The 26,336-nt window shown below is 37.9% G+C and overlaps 1 protein-coding gene and 1 pseudogene across 1 annotated transcript; one reads left to right on the forward strand and one right to left on the reverse strand.

Moving 5' to 3' along the window:
- Positions 1-2,065: 2,065 nt before the first annotated feature.
- Positions 2,066-5,100, forward strand: LOC148910509 (uncharacterized; annotated as a pseudogene).
- A 10,776-nt stretch (positions 5,101-15,876) lies between these two features.
- On the reverse strand, positions 15,877-19,312 carry LOC148910510 (uncharacterized). The gene is made up of 3 exons (XM_089031499.1): positions 17,832-19,312; positions 17,086-17,206; positions 15,877-16,975 (listed from the first exon to the last, which is right to left on the reverse strand). Exons 1-3 carry the CDS (start codon positions 18,220-18,222, stop codon positions 16,189-16,191), a joined length of 1,299 nt encoding a protein of 432 aa, XP_088887625.1. The 5' UTR covers positions 18,223-19,312; the 3' UTR covers positions 15,877-16,188.
- Positions 19,313-26,336: the final 7,024 nt, after the last annotated feature.

Raw genomic sequence — 26,336 nt, forward strand, 5'->3', positions numbered from 1 at the left:
ATATGTATGGAGTCGTCGCAAGGCACTGGCACTTCGCTCACATTCGCAGCTTGTGGCTGGAATCTTACTATTGTTAATCTCAGGTGTTTCTTCAAGTGCTTTTTCAATCTCGACAGGCTCTTCTCTTGGTGCTTTAGCTTGCATCCACTTGTGAATGGATTGGCATGACTTTGTTGCGGCTTTTCGTTTTCTATTTTCTTGTTCACGTCTTCCCATTTCTAGAGTTTCGGTGACTTTTCATTGGGATTAGACTAACAATTTTTGTGAATACAGTCGATTGCTACTACCGTCCACTGACTCTAACATTAATGTCTGTTACAGTAATCTTAAAAGCAAAACTTGCTTAAACTTCAAAGTTCCACCAGCCTATTATTACCTATAATTAGTTGACAGACATTTGCTAATGAGTTTAATAGGCAGTCTGACTTTGCCGAGAAAACATGTTCTTGTCTAGACAGTGGACGCTTAGACGGTAAAATTGGGAGCGAACAAAAATTAAGGAAATATACGCGTTTAGTGGTTCTCGCTGCGGGTTTTATTTCAGTTGCATACTTTTCTAATAATCAACCAGAGTCTGTATAGACAAGCGTTGTTGAATCATCAGATGAAAAAGTAAAATTGATTTTTTTTTACTCAGTTTTACGTGAAAATATCATACCAGCCAAAATCTCACTTGCTTAAAATGCGGTCCTCTGCACCCCCTGCACCCCCCGAGCTACCGACGTGAGGATCATGTCAAATAGTCCAGGAGAATGTTCATCTACAAAGTCTTTCATGAAAGTAGGGTTGTACAGTGGTGGTACAATGCAAGTTGAAATGCTTCCACAAGATTCTCAAAAGAATTTTCTTTAAAAAAAATTGAACACCAGCAAAAACCATAGTTAATAAAAAGAGTAGTGAAATCAGATCATTTCTGATGGCCATGCTTGTCATTTTTGAAGGAGAGTACCCTGCTATGATGCATCATTTATAACACATCATAACAATTATCATCCAAGGTATTGTCCTTCAAAAATTACAAGCATGGCCATCAGACTGCCTCCTTCAAATAACAGCATTGGAATATTCTAAACAAAAAGAACACTTCACTACAAGGCCGTCACAAATATAGAATTATTTACTGCTGGCTAAATTTTCTGTACCTTCCACTTGGTCTAATTTGTTGAGAGCCTCTGACATTCAGTCCCATACATCCACATCAAGCTGGACAGTGCCTTTTTGGTTGATAAATTTTACGGAGCCATAAGACGTATCAATATTTGTATTTCCACACAGATTGTCCAAGCGATTGAACAAGGGTCTTAGGTGTCTTTCGACTGTATTCAACGATGAAAATCGAATTGAATTTATACAATCTGTTGTCAAATCTTGCCTTGCCATTTCAACGGCCTCGCACAGCAACAATAACGGCGACGTGGAAACACTGCATATATACAAAATATAAACTCCACAAATCAATTTTAGGTCATTGTAGGTGCAGTATTATTTAGTTTAGAGCCCTTACTAACTTCGAGTTTACCTTGAAAAGGCTTCCTGTAGAACACTTATCTTTATGAGACCGAGTTTGTAGTGCTTTTTCACAACCGTAGCTACACACAAAGCTGACACTTGTAGTAATTATTACTAAAACCACGAAGGAGAAAACTTTCATTGCGTTTTTCTCAAAATGTAAAACGAATTAAAAAAGTGTAAACCGAGAATAGTTTGAGAATATGACAGAGAATATATATAGAAAAAATTGAGCTTAAATATACAGGGAATTTCTTATAAATCGACTTTGAACTCATCCGTCCGACAATATACTAATGTTTACAAATTCAAATTTACCGCGCTGTAACATGGTGCTACGCATGCCCAGACATTTGACCGTGGTGTTGGTCCCATGACATCTTGTTTACAATGATGTCCGAGTTGGATCCAGAGGGGTTGGAAGCTAGAAAGTTACGAAGAAAAAAGAAAAAGCCGAAGGGACATTACACATCAGAAGCGCCATTATGGGTGATATCTTTAGATGGGCATAATAAACTGTGGGGATACCAGAATAATACATTTCCCCTCGGTGTTTATGGCTACCATACATGCTTATCTAATCAACCAGTTTGATATTTTGGAAGAGCCAACAGATTCCATTATATAAGGCCCTTCAACCAGCAACAAGATTGAGAGATGGTGGAGAGAACTCCACGAAGGATTGGAAAAATTCTTTAAAAATCAGCTAATGACTATTTTAAGAGGGATAGAGTATGATCCTTACAATCGGTTGGATAGAGAAATACTTGCTTATGTCTACATACCGATTGTTCAAGGAGAATGTGATGTCTTTGTCCAGTACTGGAATACACAGAATTCGTGAACTAAAACATCTAGATCTTCCCACAAAAATCCCTTGAGCACATCTCTTTTCCTGAAAAATATGGGGGACGTAGTATGGGAATCAACTTATCAACAGATCAGTTGGAAGATGTTGCTGGTGTTTCAGTTGTTATGCATGTTGATATTTTGGACTTTATTAGTGCAAAGTTAAGGCAAGAATGTGTGAATCATCTTCTAAATCCATCAAATGTAGAAGCTAAAAATGCCATAAATGCATTTCGTTTTCTCAAGAAAAATGTAACTGTTTTTTGATAAGTGCCATGCTTATATCAATATACCCTGTCCTGTGAAAAGGCCTTGTGCACGCTGTTGGTGTAGAGAAGCGTAACAAAAAATTCTAACGTTACGTTTTCCTTTTTTTTAAAAAACTATTAATCCAATTACAAACAAAGCGCATAAGTAGGTGAGGTGAATATTTCTTTTTTAACTCAGTTGCAGAAGACGGACTTGAGAAATGTTAAAATTTTTCGCATTTTTTTCATTCGAATACTTAATATTTAAGTATAAAATTATTTTATACTTACCGTAAAAACTAATTTGGCAGGAGGAATATATTAGAATATTTCGATTCAAAATCGCTCTGATAAAAAGCTTTATTTATGGTTTCGTTTACCAAGCCTCAGTGTGTAGGTTTTCAACTAAAGTCATTTTTTTCATCGAAATCTGAAGAAATATTTGGCAAAAACTGATTTCAGCAGTGTCTGTTTATCATTGCCGTGGTTACCTTGATTGACATGAAATTATCAATCCCGACTTTCATCTTTACTCAACATGTGGTGCAAATACCATTGGATCAGACCAGAAAAGGTCTCAATTCGCTGAATAAAAAGTGGAGGTACAGTCAGTACATTAGTACTAGAAGACACCTTAAAAGAAGAAGACAGTCCACCCAAGCATATCAGTCAAAAGGCAAGCTCACCCCCTCCTCCCCCTTCAACGGGGACATTATAATCTGGCAGTTATCAGCAAGTGCACAACCAGGGCCATCTCGGCCCGACTCCAAAACAAAATGGCGGTCGTCGGGGAGAAGACCCTGGTGTTGGCTGGTATCACGTGATCAAAATCTCCAAGATTTCTGGAGATTTTGATCACGTGGTTTTCGTTTCAAAATGGCGGCAAAAAGTGATAACAGAAGTGCCGATTTTATACGATGGTTGGAGCAAAAGTAAGATGTAAACTGGAGTTATGCATGCATTTAACCTATTCAGAGTTTTGAGGAGGAAAAAAGCTAATTCTTGCGGCTACAAAATACTTTTGCAATGATGGGAAAATATGTCATATCGATGTGAAAATGTTGATGCTGCAACCTTTAATAATTATACTCCCATTGCGATTTGTTCCTTGTTTCTTCAACCACGTACAAAGTTCACCCATATCAAGACCTGTTAATGGCGACATTTCAATATGACTGAAACTGCGATGGCTCCTGTTTGGCTTAATTTGAAAAGGACGGAGTTTTCTCAAGTCTTGAAACATCACATCTTCATCGCCCTTTGAACTTCTGGTGGAATGAGACTGTGAAACTTTGTGAAGACTTGTGTTCTTGTCGAACAAAGAAACAATTTGCTGAATACCAGCTGCTGCTTTGGATGCTCGTAACATTGCCTTTTTCGTTTTGTTGGCTCCCATTCCTTTGACAACACTCTTGCACGTTCGATTGCAAATTTCTTGTGCACAGTCACACTCTATATTTTTTCCTTGCCCACCGTTCCAGTTGACAAACCTTATAATAATGATAATAACAATGTTTATTGAAATAACTTGGAGAAAATATACGATTATATAAAAGAAGGTATAAGAGACAGCTGACAAACCTATTCATGTCAGTCTATGGGCCATTTCTTCGGACAGTATTGCCTTCACCTGTGCAATGCTCACAAACATTTCTAAAGCATATTTAGAAAATGAATTAAAGCGTTTGAAATACAGGAGAAGTATTTTCTTGTTGATGTTGTTTCTGTCCCCATCTCCCTCTGCACATGTGTCCACAAGCTGCATCAAGAAAACGGCGAACTCCAACAAGTTCAATCCATAATATCTGTATGATAATGAGGATTACCCAAAGTGTTAGTTACTGTATCATCTGATTTTTATTATATTTTCGAATTAGGAAGCAAAAGGGAAACTGTGTTTTATAATATAATTAGCTACCTGACTCTGTCCACAGCTTGTAATTGATCTTTTTCTTCACTGTTTATAGAATTTTCCTAGGTGAAGAGAGCTATGATGTGCTTCATCTTATTGCTGAAAGTCTGGATTCAGTTGACAGAATATCCGCTTACTATAATATATTTACCTTTGAAATGGTGTGGTTATGCTTTTAAATATTTTTTGGGAATTCTAGGAGAGAAAAGTTACTTACATGACAAGGAAGGAAGGAAACCAGAAAACTGTCTTTTTGCCCAATATCATGCTTCACAGACAGAACTTATAAAACAAGAAATTTTGAGTCAGTTAAGTGGGAAATCTGAAAAAAGAAATATTCGAGTAGTTTTTGCCACAGTAGCTATTGGACTTGGTGTAAACATACCAGATGTAAGACACATAATTCATGTTGGTGTTCCAAGAACACTAGAATCATATTACCATGAAATTGGAAGGGCAGGCAGAGATGGCAAACCAGCTACTGCAACAATGTATTACAATGGATCTGATATTGCAAGAAATGTTCCAGGAATGACACAGTCAATGCGTGAATTTTGTCTACTTACTGACAAGTGTCTCTGAAAAACAATCATCAACTATTTAGGCTCTGACGTTGCATTCAGTGGTCTGCCACATTTATGTTGCAGCAACTGTGCTAAAACTTGTACATGTTTAGTTTGCATTTCAAATGTGATGATATCATCTTCTCCTGATAAGTCACCTAAACAAGTGAGGGTAGTTTCTGAAAGTCAAAGAATTCAAATTTCTGATATGCTGAAAAACTACAGACTGAAGCTTGGTGCTCAAAGGAAAAGGTTTGGACCTATTGACACTACCACTGGTTTTACACTGGCATTCATAGAGTCAATCGTCGAAAAAATGTGAACATATTACATCAGTTGATAACCTTTGCCAGTCATTCCCAATATGGGAAGTAAGTCATGCTCAAGTAGTCATGAAAGTCATATCTCAAGTGTGTGGAGAGTTAGACTGTGGTGATATATAATGACTAGAATGTCACTGATGGTGACTATTTCAACTCTATGGCTATTAATTTGATTTTGATACCTATGTCATTATAAGATCTATCAAATTAGCCTCGAATACCAAAATGACTTTAAGGACATGGAATTTCATCTTTTGGAATATAGCATTGTGTCTTTTGTTTGTCTTTTGAATTTACACCAAATTGGAATAAGTTTAGATTAAGGAATTTTAAGTCACAATTTTGTTATATGCTTTTTTCCAAAATATATTGAAGTTAATGTTTTTTACTTCTGTCAGTAGTGCCAGTTTACATTATATTCCCCTTTCCCCTCATATTTGTAGAAAAAAGACAGCGAACAACTGAAACAAGAGTTATGTTAAGTGCTTTTATTGAAGTTTTTGAAAACATGCTTAATCGTGATAAAATCTATCTTTCTTTTATTCCGTTTTAAGACCAATCTGGAGCAATTAAGTTTGTTATGACCGTTTTTGGTTGCATTTTTGCACCCTCTACTGTAAGCTTAATCATAATGATATAAAATTTTTATACTTCCAGCTTTCGAACCTCCTTTGTTTCATGGCGGTTTTTAACATCGAACTATGTCCTACCAATTATTCTAACCTTGTATGTCCATTTAGGATGTCATTAGAAGCTGTTAGGTCAGTTCTCTTTCTTTTTAAATAATAATCAACGCGACTTTTTTGCATGATTCAGGAACAAAACTATAGATAGATAAGTTTGGTTTGCTCAAATATTTTCATGTATGAAAATGACTTTGGCACATTATATATTTATGTGTTTCATCCATTAGAAGGGAGCTGAGTTTGGCTTGATGTATTAAATATCACTGTCTGGCCTTCTTTCTTGGCTGCACTTTCTACACGTAGAATTTAGCTTTCTGGCGTAGCAGGGTACGGAATTTGGGTCAACAATCGGGAGGATTTGCTCACTGCCTTCAATCTGCAAACCCTAGAATATAAATATGCCAAGATAAATTAGGTGTAAATATACTCTACCGAAATTAAGAAAAACATTTTCGCTTCCGAGAATGTCTAGAGTCATTGCAACCACGGATTGTGTTTACAACCTAGATAAGTTTACTTATTTGACAACCAACTCTGCTCTCGTTTCATTTAATTTTACTTTCAACCCATGGCACTTAAGCCAGAATTGGAGTTCTTTTTTCTTTGCTTTTTCAACCAGCTTTTGCAGATTTGCTCCAGGTATTTCAGATACTTCAAGCTTATAAATTAACACATTCAATACAAAAATTGGAATTTTAATAAGCTCGATCGGAAGACAAAACAATCACTGCAATGCTTCCCCAACTAAATAAAAAGCTGTCATTTAACTTGTACTTACCGCTCTGCACACACAAACAAGATCTCATGAGTCTAAGAGTCTAATATCCATTTCTTCATGAAACTTAAGTATAAAACTAGAGTATAAATCTTGGTCCGTGCGAAATATTCCAATGCACTTGTATCGCAACATCCGGGACCTTCCAGGGGATCGCGCGCCATATTCGAAAAGGGGCTATCTGTTTTTCTCATAGACCCATGTTTGAGCATTCATATGCAATACAAATACCAATTGGGCAAGAAAGCTTGTGCTTGACAAGCAAGAATGTTTCAATTGCAAAATGGGCAATATTGCTGCATTATATTATTTTGGACATCTTTGCTTGTTGTTGGAGAACATTACAAAATATGACCTTTTGCTGTCTCTTAATTGTGCCTGGAAATTGTAAAAGAATCACGTTGTAGGAATATTAATGAATTCAATTTTGCAGCTCAAAGAAATTTATGAAAACAAATTTCCAACTGGTAACTTTTATTTTTTGTTCACGCACTTTGCAAGAAAGGCGTTCATTGCATTGACACATTTTCTCCACTCCTTTTGTTGGTCCTCAATTGCAATGTTGTATGCTTTAAAAAATGTATCTTTTATAAAGTCTTTGGCGACTTTATTTACTGCCCTCGTCCTGCCACCACCATGAATGCTACAATTTTGCAGTTTTATTTTGTATACAGGTTTCTCAATAAAAGAACTGCAAAACTGTGGGGCGAGCGTGCTGACTTTTTTATCTCAGCTATAATCTCTTCTCTTGGCCGATCATGGGGGAGCAAATGATCAGGTCTAGTATCATTGGCATAAGAGCACTAGGTGTTAAAGCAGTGCCTGAGCCAAGATCAGACCTTGATACAGGGATACTAAAGGCACCTGTGTTGCCCTCAGGTGCCAAAGCAGTGCCTGTGCCAAGGTCAGGAACAGGAATACCAAAGGTACCTGGATTAACCCCAGGTGCCAAAGCAGTGCCTGTTCCAAGGTTAGAAACAGAAAGACCAGGGTTACCCCCAGGTACCAATGCAGTGCCTGTTCCAAAGTCAGGAACAGGAATACCAATGGTACCAGGGTTACCCCCCAGGTACCATACCAGTGTCTGTGCCCAGGTCAGACCTTGATAAAGGAGTATCACTGGCACTTGGAGTAATATTAGCTGAAGGGCTAGCTGGGACATATTAAGGTTCATACATACATACATACATACATATTTTATTGTACCAAAAAGTAAAATAGAACTAATACAATGTGTATATAACGAATTATAAGGTACAGGCTATCTGCAATAACCATGAGGCTAACCTAGGCAGACAGCTTGACATGAAAAATAATTGCAAATTTGGTACAGGAAGAGAATGAGTAAAATTATATAGTGCAAGAAAAAAAGAAAAAGAAATTACTTTTTAAAAAAAACTAAATATAAGTTAGCAATCAATACTGACAAATACAATAAGAAAAAAAAAAACAAAAAAGAAAATTAGACAAATAGGAAATGGATCAGAACTCCTGTAGACCTCTGATGTATCTGTCGAACTTTTCACACGCCCACACTGATGCCAGACATTCTTTCTCAATCTGCGCATACTTTGTTTCAGCAGGCAGCAGCGAGCGAGAAGCAAATGCTATAGGCTTGAGAACGTTGTTTTCTTCCTGAAGTAATACGGCACCCAGCCCATAGCTACTTGCGTCCGCCGAGACGACGGTAGGCCTTGAAGGGTCGTAGAATGTCAACGTTGTGGCTTTGGTGAGGGCTTCTTTGACTTCCTTCAGTGCCTTCTTTTGTGGCGGGCCCCAAGACCAGTGAACCTCTTGCTTTAGTAGGTCGTTGAGTGGTTTCATCATTGCTGACAGATTTGGGACGAACATTCCAACGAAGTTTATCATCCCTCGGATTCTCTGCAGTTCCGTGACGTTACTGGGATCTGGCATGTCAATGATTGCTGCAATTTTCCTTGGGTCTGGCTTTACCCCGTCCTTGCTAAAACGGTGACCAAGGAATGTTACTTCTGGCTGTCTCCATACACATTTCTTTGTGTTTAGCTTGAGTCCGGCTTCGTTTACTACTAGTAGGACTTTCTCAAGCTTTTCGTCATGCTCTTCCATGCTGCTTCCTGCAACTAAGATGTCATCTTGTGACGCCTCCACGCCATCGACATCTTCAAGCAGTTCGGTCATCTTTCGTTGAAATATTTCACTAGCTGATGAAATTCCAAACGGCAAACGTTTGAAACAGTACCTTCCAAACGGCGTGATGAATGGGTTCCGTGACTTTCTCAATTACCTCTGCTTCCTCCATTCTCTGTAGCTCTGCTTTAACTTTTGGCATTAAAGGTATCGGTATTCGGCGTGCAGTGTTGCAATGAAAGGGGGCGGCCGAATCTCTCAGTTGGATCTTAACTGGATCCCCTTTCATTAGTCCAATACTATCTTTGCCTTTGATTTCTTTGACGTTAAGAGTGATCAAGTTTAACTCTTCGGCAGTGGTTCTTCCTAGTAAGTCGCTTTCGGTGTCAGCAACATATACTTCAAACTCGCAGACAATTCCGTTGTAACTCGTGTGACCTGTGAATGTCCCTTTACACTCCAAGGTACCATCGACACCCTTCAGGATGTGAGTTGTTGCCTTCAAGGCAGGTCTTCGCGGCATGCTCTTGTACGTCTTGTATGACATGAGCGATACGTCAGCACCCGAGTCAATTTTGAACAGCACGGGGTGACTATTTACAGGCAGTTTTATTTGCCATCCTTTATTGCTGTTTGGTGCACTCGTGATGACTCCCACGAAGAATTCTTCTTCTGAGCTCGTGTCGTCTGCATCTCCATCACAAGACTCCTTCATTTGGCTCACTTCTGTGACTCGTTTAACTCTGCAACATCTAGCATAGTGGCCGACTTTATGGCATTTGTTGCATTCAGCATTCTTCGCTGGGCATTGTGTTAAATGTTGCAGCCCACACCGGTGACACTTTTGGGTTTTGTCGGTCTCGCTACTCTCGTTGCGACTCTGGCTCGAAGGCCTTCTTGCAAACTTAGGTTTTTGCTTAACTCGAATTTCCTCCAGTGACTTTGGCGCCTCCTTTTGTGTAGAAACCTGGGACTTCACACTTTCTGCTTGACGAATCATCTTAACAGCTTCACTCAATACTAGTTTTTCTTTCAGTTGCAAACGTTTGGATAACTCTTTATCCATTATTCCGACCACTAATCTATCTCGGATGCAATCATCTTTTGTAACTCCAAAATCACATGTTTCGGCCATCTCGTACAGACTACGAATAAACGATTCGGCTGACTCACCACTTTGTTGTGATCTCTGATGAAACATGGCTCTCTCGTGAATGACATTTCTTCTAGGGGCAAAGTGCTCGTCCAACTTTTCGATGACCAGTTTGTAATCCTTTTCTTCGTCTTCGGACAAGCCAAGTTGAGAAATAATGTGCTCACTTTCAGGACCAAGGGAGTAGACTAGCGTGTTTACTTGTATTTCACCTGACTCTTTGAATAGTTTCGAGGCGATTCGGTACCTTTCGAAGCGTTTTTTCCAGTCTGGCCATTGTAATTCTGCTTTCATAAAATCGAGTGATTTTGGCGGTTTTATCTGTGACATCTTTTCGAAACACACGTCCAAAAAGATTCTTCTAGATATGAGGTACCTAGTTTTCAGCAATATCTGTCTCCATTCGTCAGGATGGCTAAGATATTTTGAGATTTGGCTGCCACCATGTAATAAGTCAGAACGATTTAAGATGGCGAGCTCTGTCCTGCTTTAATACCACAGGGATCCCGTGCACACAGGTATCCCATGACACAGAAGAGACAACCTGACTGTCTGAAAGAAAGTATGCAGTTCTAAAGTCAAAATAGATTGTCTAATCCTGTCAAAAAATTAGTAATAAATATGTTTGTGCTATCCCGCAATAGCCATAATAAAGAGCCAAGACATTTTTTCTTGATTCAGTTGGGTGTTTCGTCGAAAGGTAATTGTCGTTTGTTCATGCATAAATGAACCTATCAATGTTAAGCCAGAGGGGATGTCGGGCAAATGGTTTCGTGTAGGAGGCTAGCGATCTAAAGTTGTTTTAGGGTGGGGGATTTTGACTCTATTGACTAAAACCTTAGGCCTGGATATGCAAATAAATTAAATTCAAGAATTGAAAACAATTGAGATTGAGCACAATTAAGTTTACTACGATAGAGATTGTGAAAATTTGCTTGTTTTGAATCATTATCTCATCGGGAATAACAGATGTGAGTCTGAACTCAGCTTAAAACTTGTTTACTGCATTAGTTATCAAATTCCTAGTGAATGAGGCCGAAATAAGCATAAGTAAGCTTATTTAAGTTTAAGATTATTGTAATATCCCAGGAGGGATCAAAAATGAAAGATTTCAAAATGGATATGAGCTTGTTTAATGATTAAGGTAATTTACCAAATCTTTTGTATTGCAGTGTATTAAGTTATCTTCGTTGCTCTCGGATACACCACCTTTATTGCAGGTCGGCATCTCATAAACCAGGCAAACGAATTAATAATAATAATAATATTATAATAATAATGGTTTAATCAATCATCGCCAACTATTCTACAGGTATATCACTTTTGGAATTCCCATGAGGTCTGTTTTCGCCTCGTGAGGCTCGCCATTAAATCGGTATTGAACTAAGGCGACTGGAAAAAAGTTCGCCGTCAGCTTGCTTTAGGCCCAGGGCAAACGTCGGACTAACGTCGCACCGAACCTATTTAACATATGTTCGGTGGAAGGTCGGCTAATGGCCTACGTGGCGGTAAACGTCGAACCAATGTTGATCTTAACTCACTCACCTATTGTTATTATAATTTTAATTGGACATGAAAATGCACGGCGGAACGAACGGACATTTGTTTGTGTTTTCCGGATTAATGCTTATCCTTGTAATGGCGAAATATAGCGCTCGGTTACAATTAAAACCTGTTTTTCATTCTTTTTCTCCCTCTCTCGCAGCATTCACAATACGCAACACTTTTGCCCGCCGTCCAGCCCTAACCCGAAACCGCTGCAATGGTCACCTTTGAATTTTGGGGTAGCCAAAAAACATCCAATTAAACTTAAACTAATTGGAATTGTCTGTGTAGAATACAGCTGGGTCATAGAGACAGGTTATCATACAAACTAAATAGCCATGGTTAGCTACTGTGGAATTGTCCATCCAAACAAGCAAACATCTATTTCTTTCCATTTCCTTCAATTTGCTTCTCATTTCATTCATACTCAAATCTTCCTCATCATTCAATTCATGAAGTTCTTTAAGTCGTCTCCTAAGCTGATCTTCTGTGAAGGCTTCATACTGCTGGTCTGTTAATTTTCTTAAATATGGTTCTTGTTTTTGAAGCATTTTCTTTCTTATCTCTGTCAATGGTATCTTTCTTCCTTCTGTTGTGAATTCTTTTTTCTCGGTTTTGAGGTCTTTGTTGAGAACTAGTTTTTCATACTGAAAGAGAAGAATTGTATTAATTTGTTTCATAAATTTTTTTTTTTTTTTTGAATTTTAGTAATTTTAAATCCTGTAAATTTGGACATATAAATTAATGACTATCTTAAACTTTGCTCAGTACAGTAAACATAATGATTGCCAATGAACTTAAGGTAATCATTAGATCCACCTGTCAAGTAGAGCACAGTCAATGTCACTATCAGAGTATGAATAATATTTACATTGTATCTTTAGATTGCATGATTGAGTAGGCTATAGTAATAACTTGTAATGCAGTAATGTAATGTCACTTAAGTGTTAAGAGGCTGTGCACGTAAAAACCGACCGGTGGGGTCGGACTCAAAAAATCGATTTCCCTGATTTTTTGCTCATTTGTAGGGTTTTACCATAGAATAACCAGAATGTATTTTTTATGTTTTCATTGTTTTTATTTCCCAAGAAAATGAGCTCCAAAGTTCGACCCAGCTTGGAGGCTCAAATTAGCATCAATACAAGGGCTTCAAAACTCGTTGCGGAGCAAGGTTTTCTTCTTACATTATGAACAAATAAGCCAAGAAAACTTTATATCAATCATATGAGAACGATTTTGTGCAAAAATATTGACCTTTTTCTCGATAACGAATTTCTGGCAAATTTTTGAACACAGTTTACTCGGCTCAACCTGGTTTTACCACTGGTCTTTAAATCGGAATATTTTAAAAGTGGCAAAGTTTCAAACCTAAAATTATACCAATTCTGATAGATCTAGCCCTATATTTCAACTTTATTGGAAAAAATTTGTCGGACAATGCAAAACGACTTTGCGAGGTTTCATTAAAGTTACTATATTTTGATCGTTTATTTAGCTGCCGAATCACTTCCGGTCTGTGAGTAAAATACAACAATTTACATATTTTGATCTCAAAAACAAGACAAAGTCACAAATAAATAAATTGTTTTGAGTGAATAAATAAAAAAGATAACTTAGGAAGAGAAATTGCCAAAGAATTACGCATTAGGCCTTCAATGACAGAAATTATAAACACTCACTGGCGAGACCACTGCCGTGATCCATTCTCCGTTGTATAAAAATCTCTCTCGACTACCACATCGCGAAGCAATTCCATAATAAAAAAAGGATAAATTTTGCCAGGAAAACATACGAAGTACTGAAATAGTAGCAGTAGCAAGTTAAAGTTAAAGCATGAATTCGTCTTTAAAGTTAAAGCATGAACTCGTCTTTAAAAATCATTTAGAGCAATGTCTAATGGTCTCTCTGTGCAAGGCCAGCAAACAAGTCTGTCTGAAATAACTGTGCTTCTAATTATCTTGGCACCGCGCGTGCCAACCGGCATTTTCTTTGACGTTTTTACCCTCGAAGTTTACAGCAGTCCATACTAGCTTTTGATTTTCATATTGTTCTACTTAATCCACTTTATGCAGCAGTAACGATAAATAAAATTATTGATCAAGTCAAACAAAGAACTGAAATTTTATGAATAATACATTTTTATCTTGAGTAGGATTTTAGATTGAATAATTTTTTTCCTCCAGTCTTCTATTTCTTTTTCTTTTTTGTTAGTTAGGGGTCGGGAAATCCCAGCATACTAAATTTCCAGATTGGGTGCTGTTGAAATGCAATTTTAAGTAAATCGACAAGTGAGAGATCAAAAGGTTTGAGGTTCGCATTCAATGGCAATAGGACATATTTCATATGACTGTTACTGAAAGGTTCAGTGCTGTGTCTTGCCCTTACCGCTTACATGTCTTAGCGCTTTAGTGGCCGTGTCCGCCTTTTTTTTTTTTTTTTACATGTGTGCCGTATTTGATTGGATAAAGCCAAGACTTGCAGCGAACGTGATTCTTGATTTTTCATTTTTGGGAACGCTGTCTTCACTGCGTTCGTTTCGTGAGCTTTTCACAGCCATACGAAAACGCTCTATTACGACTAGGGCAACTCACTTGACTCAAGGGCGGATCCAGGGGGAGGGTCGGGGGGGTCGCGACCCCCCTGTCATTCCTGAGGTCAAATGGGCTTCCTGTGGTAAAAATGCGACTGGGATTCCCTTGCCCACAAAATTTACCCCTGAGACCCCCCCTTCAAAAAACCCTGGATCCGCCCTTGTGACTGTTTTAGTACTGAACAACTATTAGAATAGACCTTTTTCATACCGCGCGGGGACTCGGCACTGGAGGTATGGAGACACCGCCCTGCTAGATGCTTGCAGGCGTTTTACAATGGCGGCTTTGGATGAGGTTTTCGATCTTTGACAGATGAGACATTCGTAAAAAAGAAAAAAAAAAAACGGCAGTCAGTTGCAACAAGAGCACTCCTTGACCATTCCCGCCACTTTTTCTAACAGAACTTTCTTGAGATCTCTTGACTTGAATGGAATGTCAAAGTGTCGGCAGATGTATCGCAGCATACTAACATTAAAGGAAGAAAGGAGGTCGTCTTCGTAATATTTACAGAGATTGTAAACGTCGTAAACGATAGGATGTCTAACGCCTAATTCCTCCAGCACTTCCTCAATGACTTCATAGCGTTCCTGATCGTTAATTTCCTCTTCTTCATCTTCTACAGAGGTAGGTGTTGCATCCACTCTTGTACCTTTTCGCCTCGATGAAGCTAAACGAGAAAAGAAGCCTTTGATCTGCGTCTTTGTCAGCCATTCAACTCTCTTGAACATTCTTTGGTTGTCAACGGTTTTTGCATTCCGCATATCCTTTGCTACTTGGTCTGCGTCGCATTTCTGACCTGTTTTCTCGCCAAGGTCGAACTTGCTTGTCAAGTAGCAATCTCTTACCTTTTGAGAAAATTGTGTTCCTCCACCTCGTACTTTATGTAGGGCCCATCCTTGCGCAACACTACTTGCTGTTCCCTGAACTTGAGTGCAAGTTTCTAATGTACTGCTCGTTTGAAGCCTCGTCTTATTTCTTTCAATCTGCATGGTAGTGAATCTACTCGCCCACCTCTTTCTAATCGTATCATAGACACTTACTGTCTCTTTCCTTTCTTTCTCAGCATGATCACCAACATCAATGTGGAGTTCCAGATCAGCAAAGGTAGCAAATAGTTTTTCACATCCAGGCTGTGGACAAAGAAGGTTTAGAGATGTCTCTTTGGATTCTGATAGGTCTTCGGCTTTCAACTTTAGAGCTCTTGATTGACTGATGTTAAAAAATGGCTGCTCAACTTGACGTTGCTTCTTGAGATAATTGCGTCAACGATTTATAAGAGACTATAGCTTTCCTGATCCTATCCCATGGCATTTCCAAATACGCACACCATCTTTCTCAAAGGCGAAATTGTGATATTTACTGAAGCAATCCAACTTATTCACCTTGAGTGTCTTGTTTGATTCTTGAACGGAGCAAACGGCAGCTGAGACTCCTTTAACTGGTCGTTTGAGCAAAGCAGTCCTGATGTCACTCGCATTGCTTATATCATGACCCTCGTTGCAGAAGGTTCCAACAGCCGTCTTCATAGGGCATAATATGCGATCGCACATGTCCTTGCCATCTTGTGGTTCGGAGTGATCAAACCGCTTCATAGTTACTCCAGTCCTCTCACTGATACCATGCAAAGCTGCAACTAAGAAATTGTTGTGGTAACAACCAGCTTCGTCTGACCTTAAGAAAACGTGAGATATTGAAGGCTGGATGTTAGACTTGAGCCAGCCAAGAAGATCTTCAATGATGGAGAGGACAGCATACCAGTCTTGGGTGCACTTGTAGAAGAGGTGAGCGTACGTTTGGACTTCAACATCTTCACTACTTTCTTCAGGTTTCAAGACGATGATACTAATGTGCCAACTTAGTCCACGTTTTCCATACCAGTCTGATTGTTTCTCTCGACATTTCATCTGCTGGAATTTCATTGCCCACTAGTCGAAAATTATCAAAGCCTCGTTGGGTTTCAGGTTTTGAAGAACCCTTTGCTTTGCACTTTCTTGATTTATTGATCTAAGTATGTGGGACTTCCAGTTGTAGATGCTCTCTTTACTCTTTTTCCAGTCATGTAGTAGGTCTTCTTGCTGATCGTCACTGTAAAATGAAATGGAAGGATTTTTGATTTGATTTTCGACATCTTTCAGAACTGAGTTCAGTGAGTCGCACTTGTCACACTGAACGTTGTGAGTCTGCTTGCATGTAGCACTAAATGCTTTATCCTTTTCGTCGCTTAGAGCGTAGTCACGACAGTGATCAGGACAACATGAATGACTATCCTGGCAGTGTACTCGATAATAATCAGTTTTTAGATAGCGTTTGCACTCATTCAGAAGCTTCTTCGTGTCACAGCACCAGGTTTTTGAAGCCCCTAAAGATTCCAGATCATCTACTATTTTCTCGAGCGAATCAAATCCAACAGCTCCCTCTGCCGCCGTGTTATCAGTCGAGACCTTGCAAAGATTTTCTCTGGTATCTTCCCATGTGGTTTTTGTGCGAGACTGCAGTGGTGAAAAATCTAGACATATTTTAGATGCTAGTGATGCCATACCTTGGTTGTACAAATCAAGTACCTCTTGGTCTACGACGCTCTGGTTGATATTTCCTTCTGACTCCAAGATGTCGTCATCAGCCATGCTGCTAGGTGTCCAACAAGGATCACGTCTTTTCATGGGTGTTGGCGTACCAGTAAAACTTTCTCTATACTGTGAACCTGGGCGATTCCTAACAAATTGATCAGTAAATACGTAAGGAGTAATCTTCAAACCAAACAAACATAAATAAATAAAAAACAAACACTCAAAAAGAAAACAAACGAACAAACGAAAACTTACCGTAGCACATAGGTATTTGCTTTCTCCGGGGTGAACATTTCTTTCTTATCCTCTGAAGAAGCAGGGAAGGGTTGATTTTTGACTTCTCTCTTGTGTTTTTTGCGACAGCTAGAGCATATTGCTGTTAAAACGCAAATTTTTCTATAAGAACTCAGGGGCCGCACAGAGGGAGGGGTTTGCCCCCCTCCCACCCACCTTTTACCTTTTTCCATACTATTCTCTTATATTTTCCAATATTAGCCCCCCCCCCCCCCCCCCCCACTTTTTCCCATGCTAGTCTCTTACATAGCCCCCCCCCCCCCCCCCCCCCCCGGACAACTGCATGAGTGTCACAATTTCTGCAGACTACCCGCTTTTTTCATACTTTTCGTGGGCGGATTCAGGGATATTTCCGATGCCGCTAGCCAAAAGTGAATAAATTCCTATTTTACACCCTTATGAATGAATGATAGAGTGATCCTGTCAAAATTTTGAACAATTCAATAGATTTCAATCTTAAGTAGATACTTATTGAGATAAGGTCGTCCCCCTCCCCAATCACTCCTGGCCTCACGCTCACACTCACCCCCTCCACCCCCCTCCCAAAACCTCACACCCCTCAGTAGACTGTTACCTAGTCGTTTCCCATAATAAATTCAATTTATTCGAGATGACTTCGACTAATGAAATAGCAAGTAAATCATGTAATTCAACAAACTAGCATTCAATAGTTTGACAACTGCATTTCATTCAAATGATATAATTACGTGATCCTAGTGGAACTGTCATTCCAAACAGGTTGGTAATTTCTCTCGAGATGTCCTGGCCAATGACATCGCGTCCTTTGACTATAGATGACAAACCACTGTGAGCTGGATACTGGCATGATCTAGGTGGTCTCCAAAACTTTCCCAGTCCATATCTGTGACGAGGACAAACACGGAAGGTCTTTGTTGCATCAGAAGATATGTTTTCTAAACCGGCCCTCTGGAAAATCAATTCATATTCTATCAAGTCAGAGCGCGATAGGTGACAGCTCTGAAGATTACCTTTTACATCATCACGACATGTGTTTAAGAATAGTACTTCCGTATGACCACGGGATGGTCCACAGTCTCTAAGAAAAGTATTGTTTTTGAAGGAACATGTAGTCGCCATTGCAAACTTCGAAAACCTTAACTCAGCCTTCGGTCAGCAGTTTTCGAACTGACTTGCTACAGCTTCGCGGCACGCGCGGTGCCAAGATAATTAGAAGCACAGTTATTTCAGACAGACTTGTTTGCTGGCCTTGCACAGAGAGACCATTAGACATTGCTCTAAATGATTTTTAAAGACGAGTTCATGCTTTAACTTTAAAGACGAATTCATGCTTTAACTTTAACTTGCTACTGCTACTATTTCAGTACTTCGTATGTTTTCCTGGCAAAATTTATCCTTTTTTTATTATGGAATTGCTTCGCGATGTGGTAGTCGAGAGAGATTTTTATACAACGGAGAATGGATCACGGCAGTGGTCTCGCCAGTGAGTGTTTATAATTTCTGTCATTGAAGGCCTAATGCGTAATTCTTTGGCAATTTCTCTTCCTAAGTTATCTTTTTTATTTATTCACTCAAAACAATTTATTTATTTGTGACTTTGTCTTGTTTTTGAGATCAAAATATGTAAATTGTTGTATTTTACTCACAGACCGGAAGTGATTCGGCAGCTAAATAAACGATCAAAATATAGTAACTTTAATGAAACCTCGCAAAGTCGTTTTGCATTGTCCGACAAATTTTTTCCAATAAAGTTGAAATATAGGGCTAGATCTATCAGAATTGGTATAATTTTAGGTTTGAAACTTTGCCACTTTTAAAATATTCCGATTTAAAGACCAGTGGTAAAACCAGGTTGAGCCGAGTAAACTGTGTTCAAAAATTTGCCAGAAATTCGTTATCGAGAAAAAGGTCAATATTTTTGCACAAAATCGTTCTCATATGATTGATATAAAGTTTTCTTGGCTTATTTGTTCATAATGTAAGAAGAAAACCTTGCTCCGCAACGAGTTTTGAAGCCCTTGTATTGATGCTAATTTGAGCCTCCAAGCTGGGTCGAACTTTGGAGCTCATTTTCTTGGGAAATAAAAACAATGAAAACATAAAAAATACATTCTGGTTATTCTATGGTAAAACCCTACAAATGAGCAAAAAATCAGGGAAATCGATTTTTTGAGTCCGACCCCACCGGTCGGTTTTTACGTGCACAGCCTCTTAAATAGAACTTATACCTTGCATGGGACTATCAATTCACCAACAGTGTATTCTCCAGACTCTATTTTATCCCTTAGCTTCTCTTTTAATTTTTTTCTTGTAATCTCTGTGGGAACACTTATTTCACCACCTTTGCCTTTTCTCTTTCTCCTCCTAATAACTTGATTCTTGTCATCTTTGTTTACACACATCTTCAAACTAGAGAGGTCCACACCTTCTGAAGTTAAATATTCTTTCACGATTTGGCCTCCATTTAAGGCTATCTTGCCAGAACTGTCACAAACATTGAATCTTCTTGCTAATTCACTGTAATTAATTTTATGGCCATCTGGTAGGTCTTCAATCTCACTCTTTAAATTTTCTTTGTCCCAGACCATTGTGTCAAATTTCCCAGTGTGATCCTTTTTTTTCTTTGAAGGATTTTGATTTTCATCATTTTCTGCTTTTCTTTTCTTTGCAGTTTTCTTCAACTCAAAAGATGATGCCATTCGATGACGCTGCCATGCATTCAATGACTGCCCGCCACCGTAGCACCTTATAATGAAAGGGTCATAAGAACATTAATTTATCTAGAAGATTGTTGTAAGTTTTTATATCAGATATTTTGACCCATCTTATGATAATTACATGTACATTACACTTTATGTACAAAAATTATATTGGCATGTAGCTAATACAAGTATATTAGATATATATTATTTATCATGTCAAAAAATTTAAGGCCACACGATTGCATGATCTGTGTGTCATCTAGTACCTGGCATTAAATGATTATGTAATATTTTATGCACATAATACGTTATATGCCTCAAAAAAGCAGTATTCTCCATTTGTTCTTCTACATTTTCCTTAGCAGTGCGATAGTGATTCCTTCTGTCTTCCCTTTTTTCATTTGCTGTTTTGTATTGTAAATCCAACTCTGGAATCTTTGACAGACTTTTAGCAAAATCAGCTTTATATGTTTTTTCAAACAGTGGAGCCACTTTATCATAGATTGCTTTCGCAGCATTTGTTATGTTTTTGTGTGTGGGCTTTGGAGGGGATGGCTCTTGTGCTCTGATCCTGTTGACCTCTCCAACAGCTGCTAGAACTGTATTACTTTGCTTTGCTTTTCCTTTCAAAAAAGATGACTTTACACTAAAGAAAGCTTGAATGTGTGGATATCGAATCGCACAGCCTATACAATCAATAAATGAATGTTCTCTTTTTCGATTAGTTGACATTGTTAACCAGTTCTTGTGAGAGAATGTCTCCAGGTACTTTTGCTTTTCATCAGCTTTTCTAAAGTTCCACTTATTGATGGCATTTCTCAAACCAGGTAACCTTTTGTGAAACTGCAAAGCTTCAATGGAGAATTTCTCTGAACAATCGTCGAATCTATTCTGAAAACCCTCGTAGATCTCCTGCTTGATTCGAGCCTGGTACTTGGTGCTGCTTTCGTCTTTTCCTCTTGTAATCGATTTCGGTATCTCTCTTGCTAATTCTAACGCGGCAATTCTAGCAAAACCACATGTATTTGGGGATAAAAATGTCACAGCCATTTGTAGATCAACTTCTCATTATGAAGCGAATACCTTTCAAATGTAATTTTTAACAAACAAACGATGTGTTTTAGCACAAAACGACAAAAATATCTTACTGATTCCAAAACTACAATGTATTCAAAAATCCCGCTCAAACTTCACTGATGACCTGCGCAGTCAGAGATCTGTTTGATCACGTGATACCTTATTAATTTACTAAATAAAAAACAGTTGAGGCAGATAGGAATACAACTTCTTTTATTTGTTTCTCTTCATCCTTATATCGTAAAGATGGGTGTACACATCTTTGCATTTAATGCTAAAAAATTACTCTATACTTACTACAAATGGGCACTGTCAGAAATGCAAGACAATAAAAAGTACGTGTGAGTGTAAATAATAGATAATTTTCCTTCAGAAAGTTCATAAATTGACAGAAAGAAGGAAATATTCTTTCAATTCAACTTGTCCGCCATTTTGAATACCCTGTTGTATCCATAGAAACCATACACTCATATGAAAACCGCTGGATGTTTGTACCCGAGCCTGTCTTCGATTTCTTTGCAAAACTGAAAAAACTTTATCGCTCTTGAGTAAAGGCTTAAAGTTCTTCTTGGTTTTTCTTTTGTGGCTATTTTTGCTCTACTATTCATTGCTAATTAGAATCTAACTGGAAAATTGTAATATCCCTGCTAAAACTTTTGAAAAAAGTAATTGCAACTTGACTACTCATTAAAATGTTCAAAAATGATTCTTTCAAAAAAATATTATATGTTTAATATTTTAAAAAAATCATTTTTCCAGTTAGGTTTTTAAACATATAGCCTTTAGTGATAGAATAAATGTCAAAACACAACAACGTTTAGCTGTAAAGAATCTACTCAAGTCAAAAGAAAATTAATTGTTAATTATCGCACCAAATATGGTAATATTTCCTCACGTGATCACTTGGTTCAATGATTACACTTTCAAACTGTAGCCAGTACTGAAACCTATCATCTTGGCAAACATCATCAGCATACACCCATTCGATTTTTTTAAATCTATTTTTCTTTATTTTTTTGCTATTTTATTCAATTAGCCATTCCTTAGACATGCTGAGCAAGTGCAAGGATGCCCCAAGAAAAGTTGTGTGTCGGCATTTTAAGACGTGCTAGTTGTTCCTGGTTGAGGTTTTAAATTTATATAATTCAAATATTTTATAATTCAAATATTTATATATTTTTTTAAGTTTTCTTTATCTTTCAAATTTCAAATTACCTTGACTTATAAAAAAAGGCATCAACCTTCAAGAGTGTTCCCAGTAGCCTGCTTTTCTTTTTGTATATACCCTAGTGGCTCTTTCGTTGTGGCTCAACTGTTCTTGTCTGTATAAGACTAGAAGGGCATCCTTTGATGCATCCCATTTATTTGATCGTTGATGGTGTATTTTTCTGCAGTCGTCATTTTTTTTCTCAACACCTGCAAACATGAAAATAAAAAACAAAATTGCTATCATTTTTACAGAGTGTATTATATTCAGAATAATTTTGAAGGAATACAGTCATGCTTTTTTGTGGTTAGTCCGTCGATAGACGGCTAACCACTATGCTATCGCGTAGCGTGAACCACTTCCCCTCCCCTGGTAGGGCGAACCATTTTTCGCATTTTATGCAGTAAGTTTTTAATTTACTGAATCTATCAGTTCATTTAACTGTTAGAGATTTCATTATACATCCCTAAACAGTGGAATAACATGGTCGATCTTGACAGCGAGTTGCAAAAACAAAACGGCTGACCAATTTTTGACGTGCTGCTGTGGGCCACTAGACCTTCCCCCCTGGGGTTGTTGTAATCGTGCCACAAATCATGCTTCCTGTCAACTATCCAGGCCTGATGTTCGGTCATGTTTAATGCGATAAACTTCGATTAAATGGTGTATGCCATTTTCACTCGTGGATTACATCATCATATAAACCATAATAATTTCTTTTCCTCGTGGCTTGAGTTTCTCCCGTCTTAATCAAGTCCGGGCCCAAGCAAGAGCGCACGAGAGTGCTATCTCGACAAGATTGTCTCATACGAAACAAACTCATTACTCATATATTGAAAACTATAAATAAATATATATACACCTACTTGCAAAAACGTTGCCATACGATATTAGAACATTAGTAATTTAGCGACAAAGGAATAAATTAAAAGACAAAAGAAAAAGTTTAGCTTCAGTGATCTTCTTTTGTTTTTTAATATAATTCCTATCCCACTAAATCACTGATGTTATATTCTCGTATGTCAACGTTCTTGCAAGTAGGTGTATATATATTGAAAACGACATTGAAAACTATATTGATCCTCCTAATTGGAGGATAAATGAGGCCGTAATTTACGGGATATATTAAGCCCTTCGGGGGGAAAAAACGCATTGTCGGTTGTAAATTAAATCAGACCCATTGTGGAATGTATCTTGAATCTCTTCTGATGAATTTTAAGATAATTCAGCCTTTTGCTCATGGGATTTTCAAATTCATTCTTAGAACAATCGAAAAACCATATCTTTACAATAGTCTAATATTAGTTTATTGTGATCGATAACGACCAACAAGGCAACATTGTCTTAAAATCATTTCTATTTCTTTGCAATCATGTGATAGATAGGTTTTTGCTATATATACAGCAGATTTGAAACTGAACAACAAAGGTCCCGAAGTGGTCCTCCAAAATAGTGTTCATTTTCATAATTCTGCACCTCTTCAAAGACGTTAGTATCAACAGGCAGACAGTCCATGTACTCTTCACAACGCTCACTTCTCCATTCCTCCACAAGTAAGATCTGAGACCACTTGCCAATTCTTTGTTTGTCATATTATTATGTAGTCCCAAGCTATTCATGTGTAATGATATGTCGCAGTCGGTATTAGTAGATGACAGCATATTTGAACAGTTGAAAACCAACTGCAGAAAAAACAAACAATTGTCATCTCGTAGTACTGGTATTAGGGAAAGTCCAAATCCTCTCAAATGACCTTCGAGATGACGTTCCTGGTTATTTAGTTCGGAATTCTTTAATCCCTGCATTTTCTTTGTAGGGAGATTACCAATTCCAACTGACGTGGGAAGATTACTCTTAGTAATAAACTTAGTAAAACCAAGATTTTTTAGGCCTTCATACATTTCAAAAAGGTTCAATGCATCCGAAGCAACCTCCAAAAAAGAATTTTTGGATGCTGAACTGTCATAATGATATGCATGGTCATTGTCAAAATCGCTTGTGCTTGAATCAATAAAATCAGATATTATGTTCCTCAAAAATGACAATCTTTGAGGAACACGTTCATGTAAGGATTTACATGCTAATCGTTGATTAGTAAAGGAGGTCCTGTGACTGAGGAAGAGCTATCATTCGATTCTCTGGCAACGCTGAAATTTTGTTTGGTTACATAATGCATTTCCTCTCTACCTGTTTCAAGGTAGGAATGGAATGGTTCCATTGAGCATCTATTGTTAACTTTATAAAAAAGTCTACTACATCTTCGTTTAGCAGCTTTTTTCCTTGCCACTTTACGCCCGACCATTTTGAAAGAAAACCTGCAAGGTTACTTAAAAAAACATGACTTTCCGCAGTAGCCTGGGTTCTCTTTTCTCCTAAATCCGATGGCTTACGGAGAATAAGCCCGTATTCCTTCAATATACTGTTACCATTTCGTACTTGTCTATCTTCTTGCGAAGCCATGGATGAGCACACTCCAGGTGATTTGACGGAAATCGATTAGCCAATCAGATCGCGAATCGCGTTTGCTGAAAAAGAATCAATCCCAATAGACCTTTGCGCGTAAACAAGATATGTGTGGATCGGTAATAATCAAGAACATAACACATATAAGAATAGCACGTAAATACAACACATTTTTAAATCAAAAATTTTTTATTGTTATTACAAATATTAATATACGTACATACAACTTACTACTAATTAGCAATTTGAGCATATTATCAAGTTTTCAATCATTTTCGAAAAAAAAAACTTTGTAAGGTTAACTTTGTTGGCTATACGAATTACAAAGTCGGATAAGCACTTGCTTGAAGTAAGCTTTTCTTGTGAAATTTTACTTGTACACAACGTGAAACATTACTATAGACTTCAAACGTGCAGCTATGACTCCTTCACCAATATTTCGCACTACATTTTAAGAGAATGCATATTCAAATCAAAACAAAGTGGCGTCCATCACGGCAATGTTTCGTGCAAGACTCTAGGCGCGCGGTCATGTTAGGGAGATCACCTGGCTGTGACTACTTGAGCAAAGTGATGATTTATTCATGTTGGTTCTCGGCTTTATAGTGGTCCTGGGTAAGACCGCTGTAAAAAGTTTATTATCTACTGTGAGCCGGTATTCAAACGTATTAATTGGCGAGCTGCTAGACGCGGAGTACACACACATTGAAATACTTGTATATATTAACTTGCGCTCCTTTTCTTCGTTGTCGTTTTTGTAGAAGTTACTATCGGCGTGTGTGGGTCAGGCAACGTTATTCTATCGTGTTGTCAGTTATCATAGGCCTGAGCAAGAGTATTTTCGTCTATGATATCGAACTTGCGTTTCCATTTTTCTTCGTGAAGTAACCCATTTTAAAATTAAAATCTTCTGCAGGATGTTTAATTGCTGGGTATCTTGAAAGTAAAAATGAGTTCAATTCCTCGGGAAACTGAAACCGAGGAAATGCTTCAACGACATAGTGAGAAAATTTTGACTGGATTTTTTCGTCGACTACGCGGAAGTTTTCCGAGTACGCCATGTTCGAACTGTTGCAGGAGAATTAAATGATAAAAAATCATTGTTGAGTTAACGAAGGTCAAATGTTTCACTTTTAGCGAGTCACTTCGAATGTTAATTGAAGGTTGTCGCTGCAATACAAATAGCGTCTCATAAATGAGGCAGTTGAACTTGTTTTCACCACCTTTTAAGATCTTAAATTGTTCTTGCGTGACATAAGTTGACGTGTTGGTGATGTCGTGTTCTTCTCTAAGGTGTTTGTGAATTGAGCTTGACAGGAGTTTGTGCTCATCAATTCGCTGGTGGAGACGCATGCAGGTATAATCAATATAGCTTGATGAACACAAACCACCTTGAAACTCATATACTACGTGTGATCGATGTTCTTTCGATCATGGTTTTAATCAAACGCCCCTTAAACATATCTAGTTATATCTAGTTATATCTAGTTATATCTAGTCTAGAGAGTGTGTATAGATATGAAGTTATAAGTTACATAAGAGTGGCCGAGTTAATGACTATTGTAACAACATTACATCTCTCCTCTTCTCGGTGAGATAATCAGTACTCGATGCAAGTCATCATAATTTTCAAAATGTTCAAATATACTTTGATCAGCTTTCAACATCTCATCTCTCTCTAACAGGGTATTATCATCAATGTTCAAGTTATTCTAAGGTAATCAGTAATGATGAAAAGGTAAATGATCAGTTCAGTAATAATCAGTTCAGTTCAACTAAGATGA

The sequence above is a fragment of the Actinia tenebrosa genome, unplaced genomic scaffold, assembly GCF_029948245.1.
Source record: "Actinia tenebrosa isolate PJP-AT-01 unplaced genomic scaffold, QUT_ActTen_1.0 PGA_scaffold16__25_contigs__length_10494907, whole genome shotgun sequence".
Taxonomy (NCBI): domain Eukaryota; kingdom Metazoa; phylum Cnidaria; class Anthozoa; order Actiniaria; family Actiniidae; genus Actinia; species Actinia tenebrosa.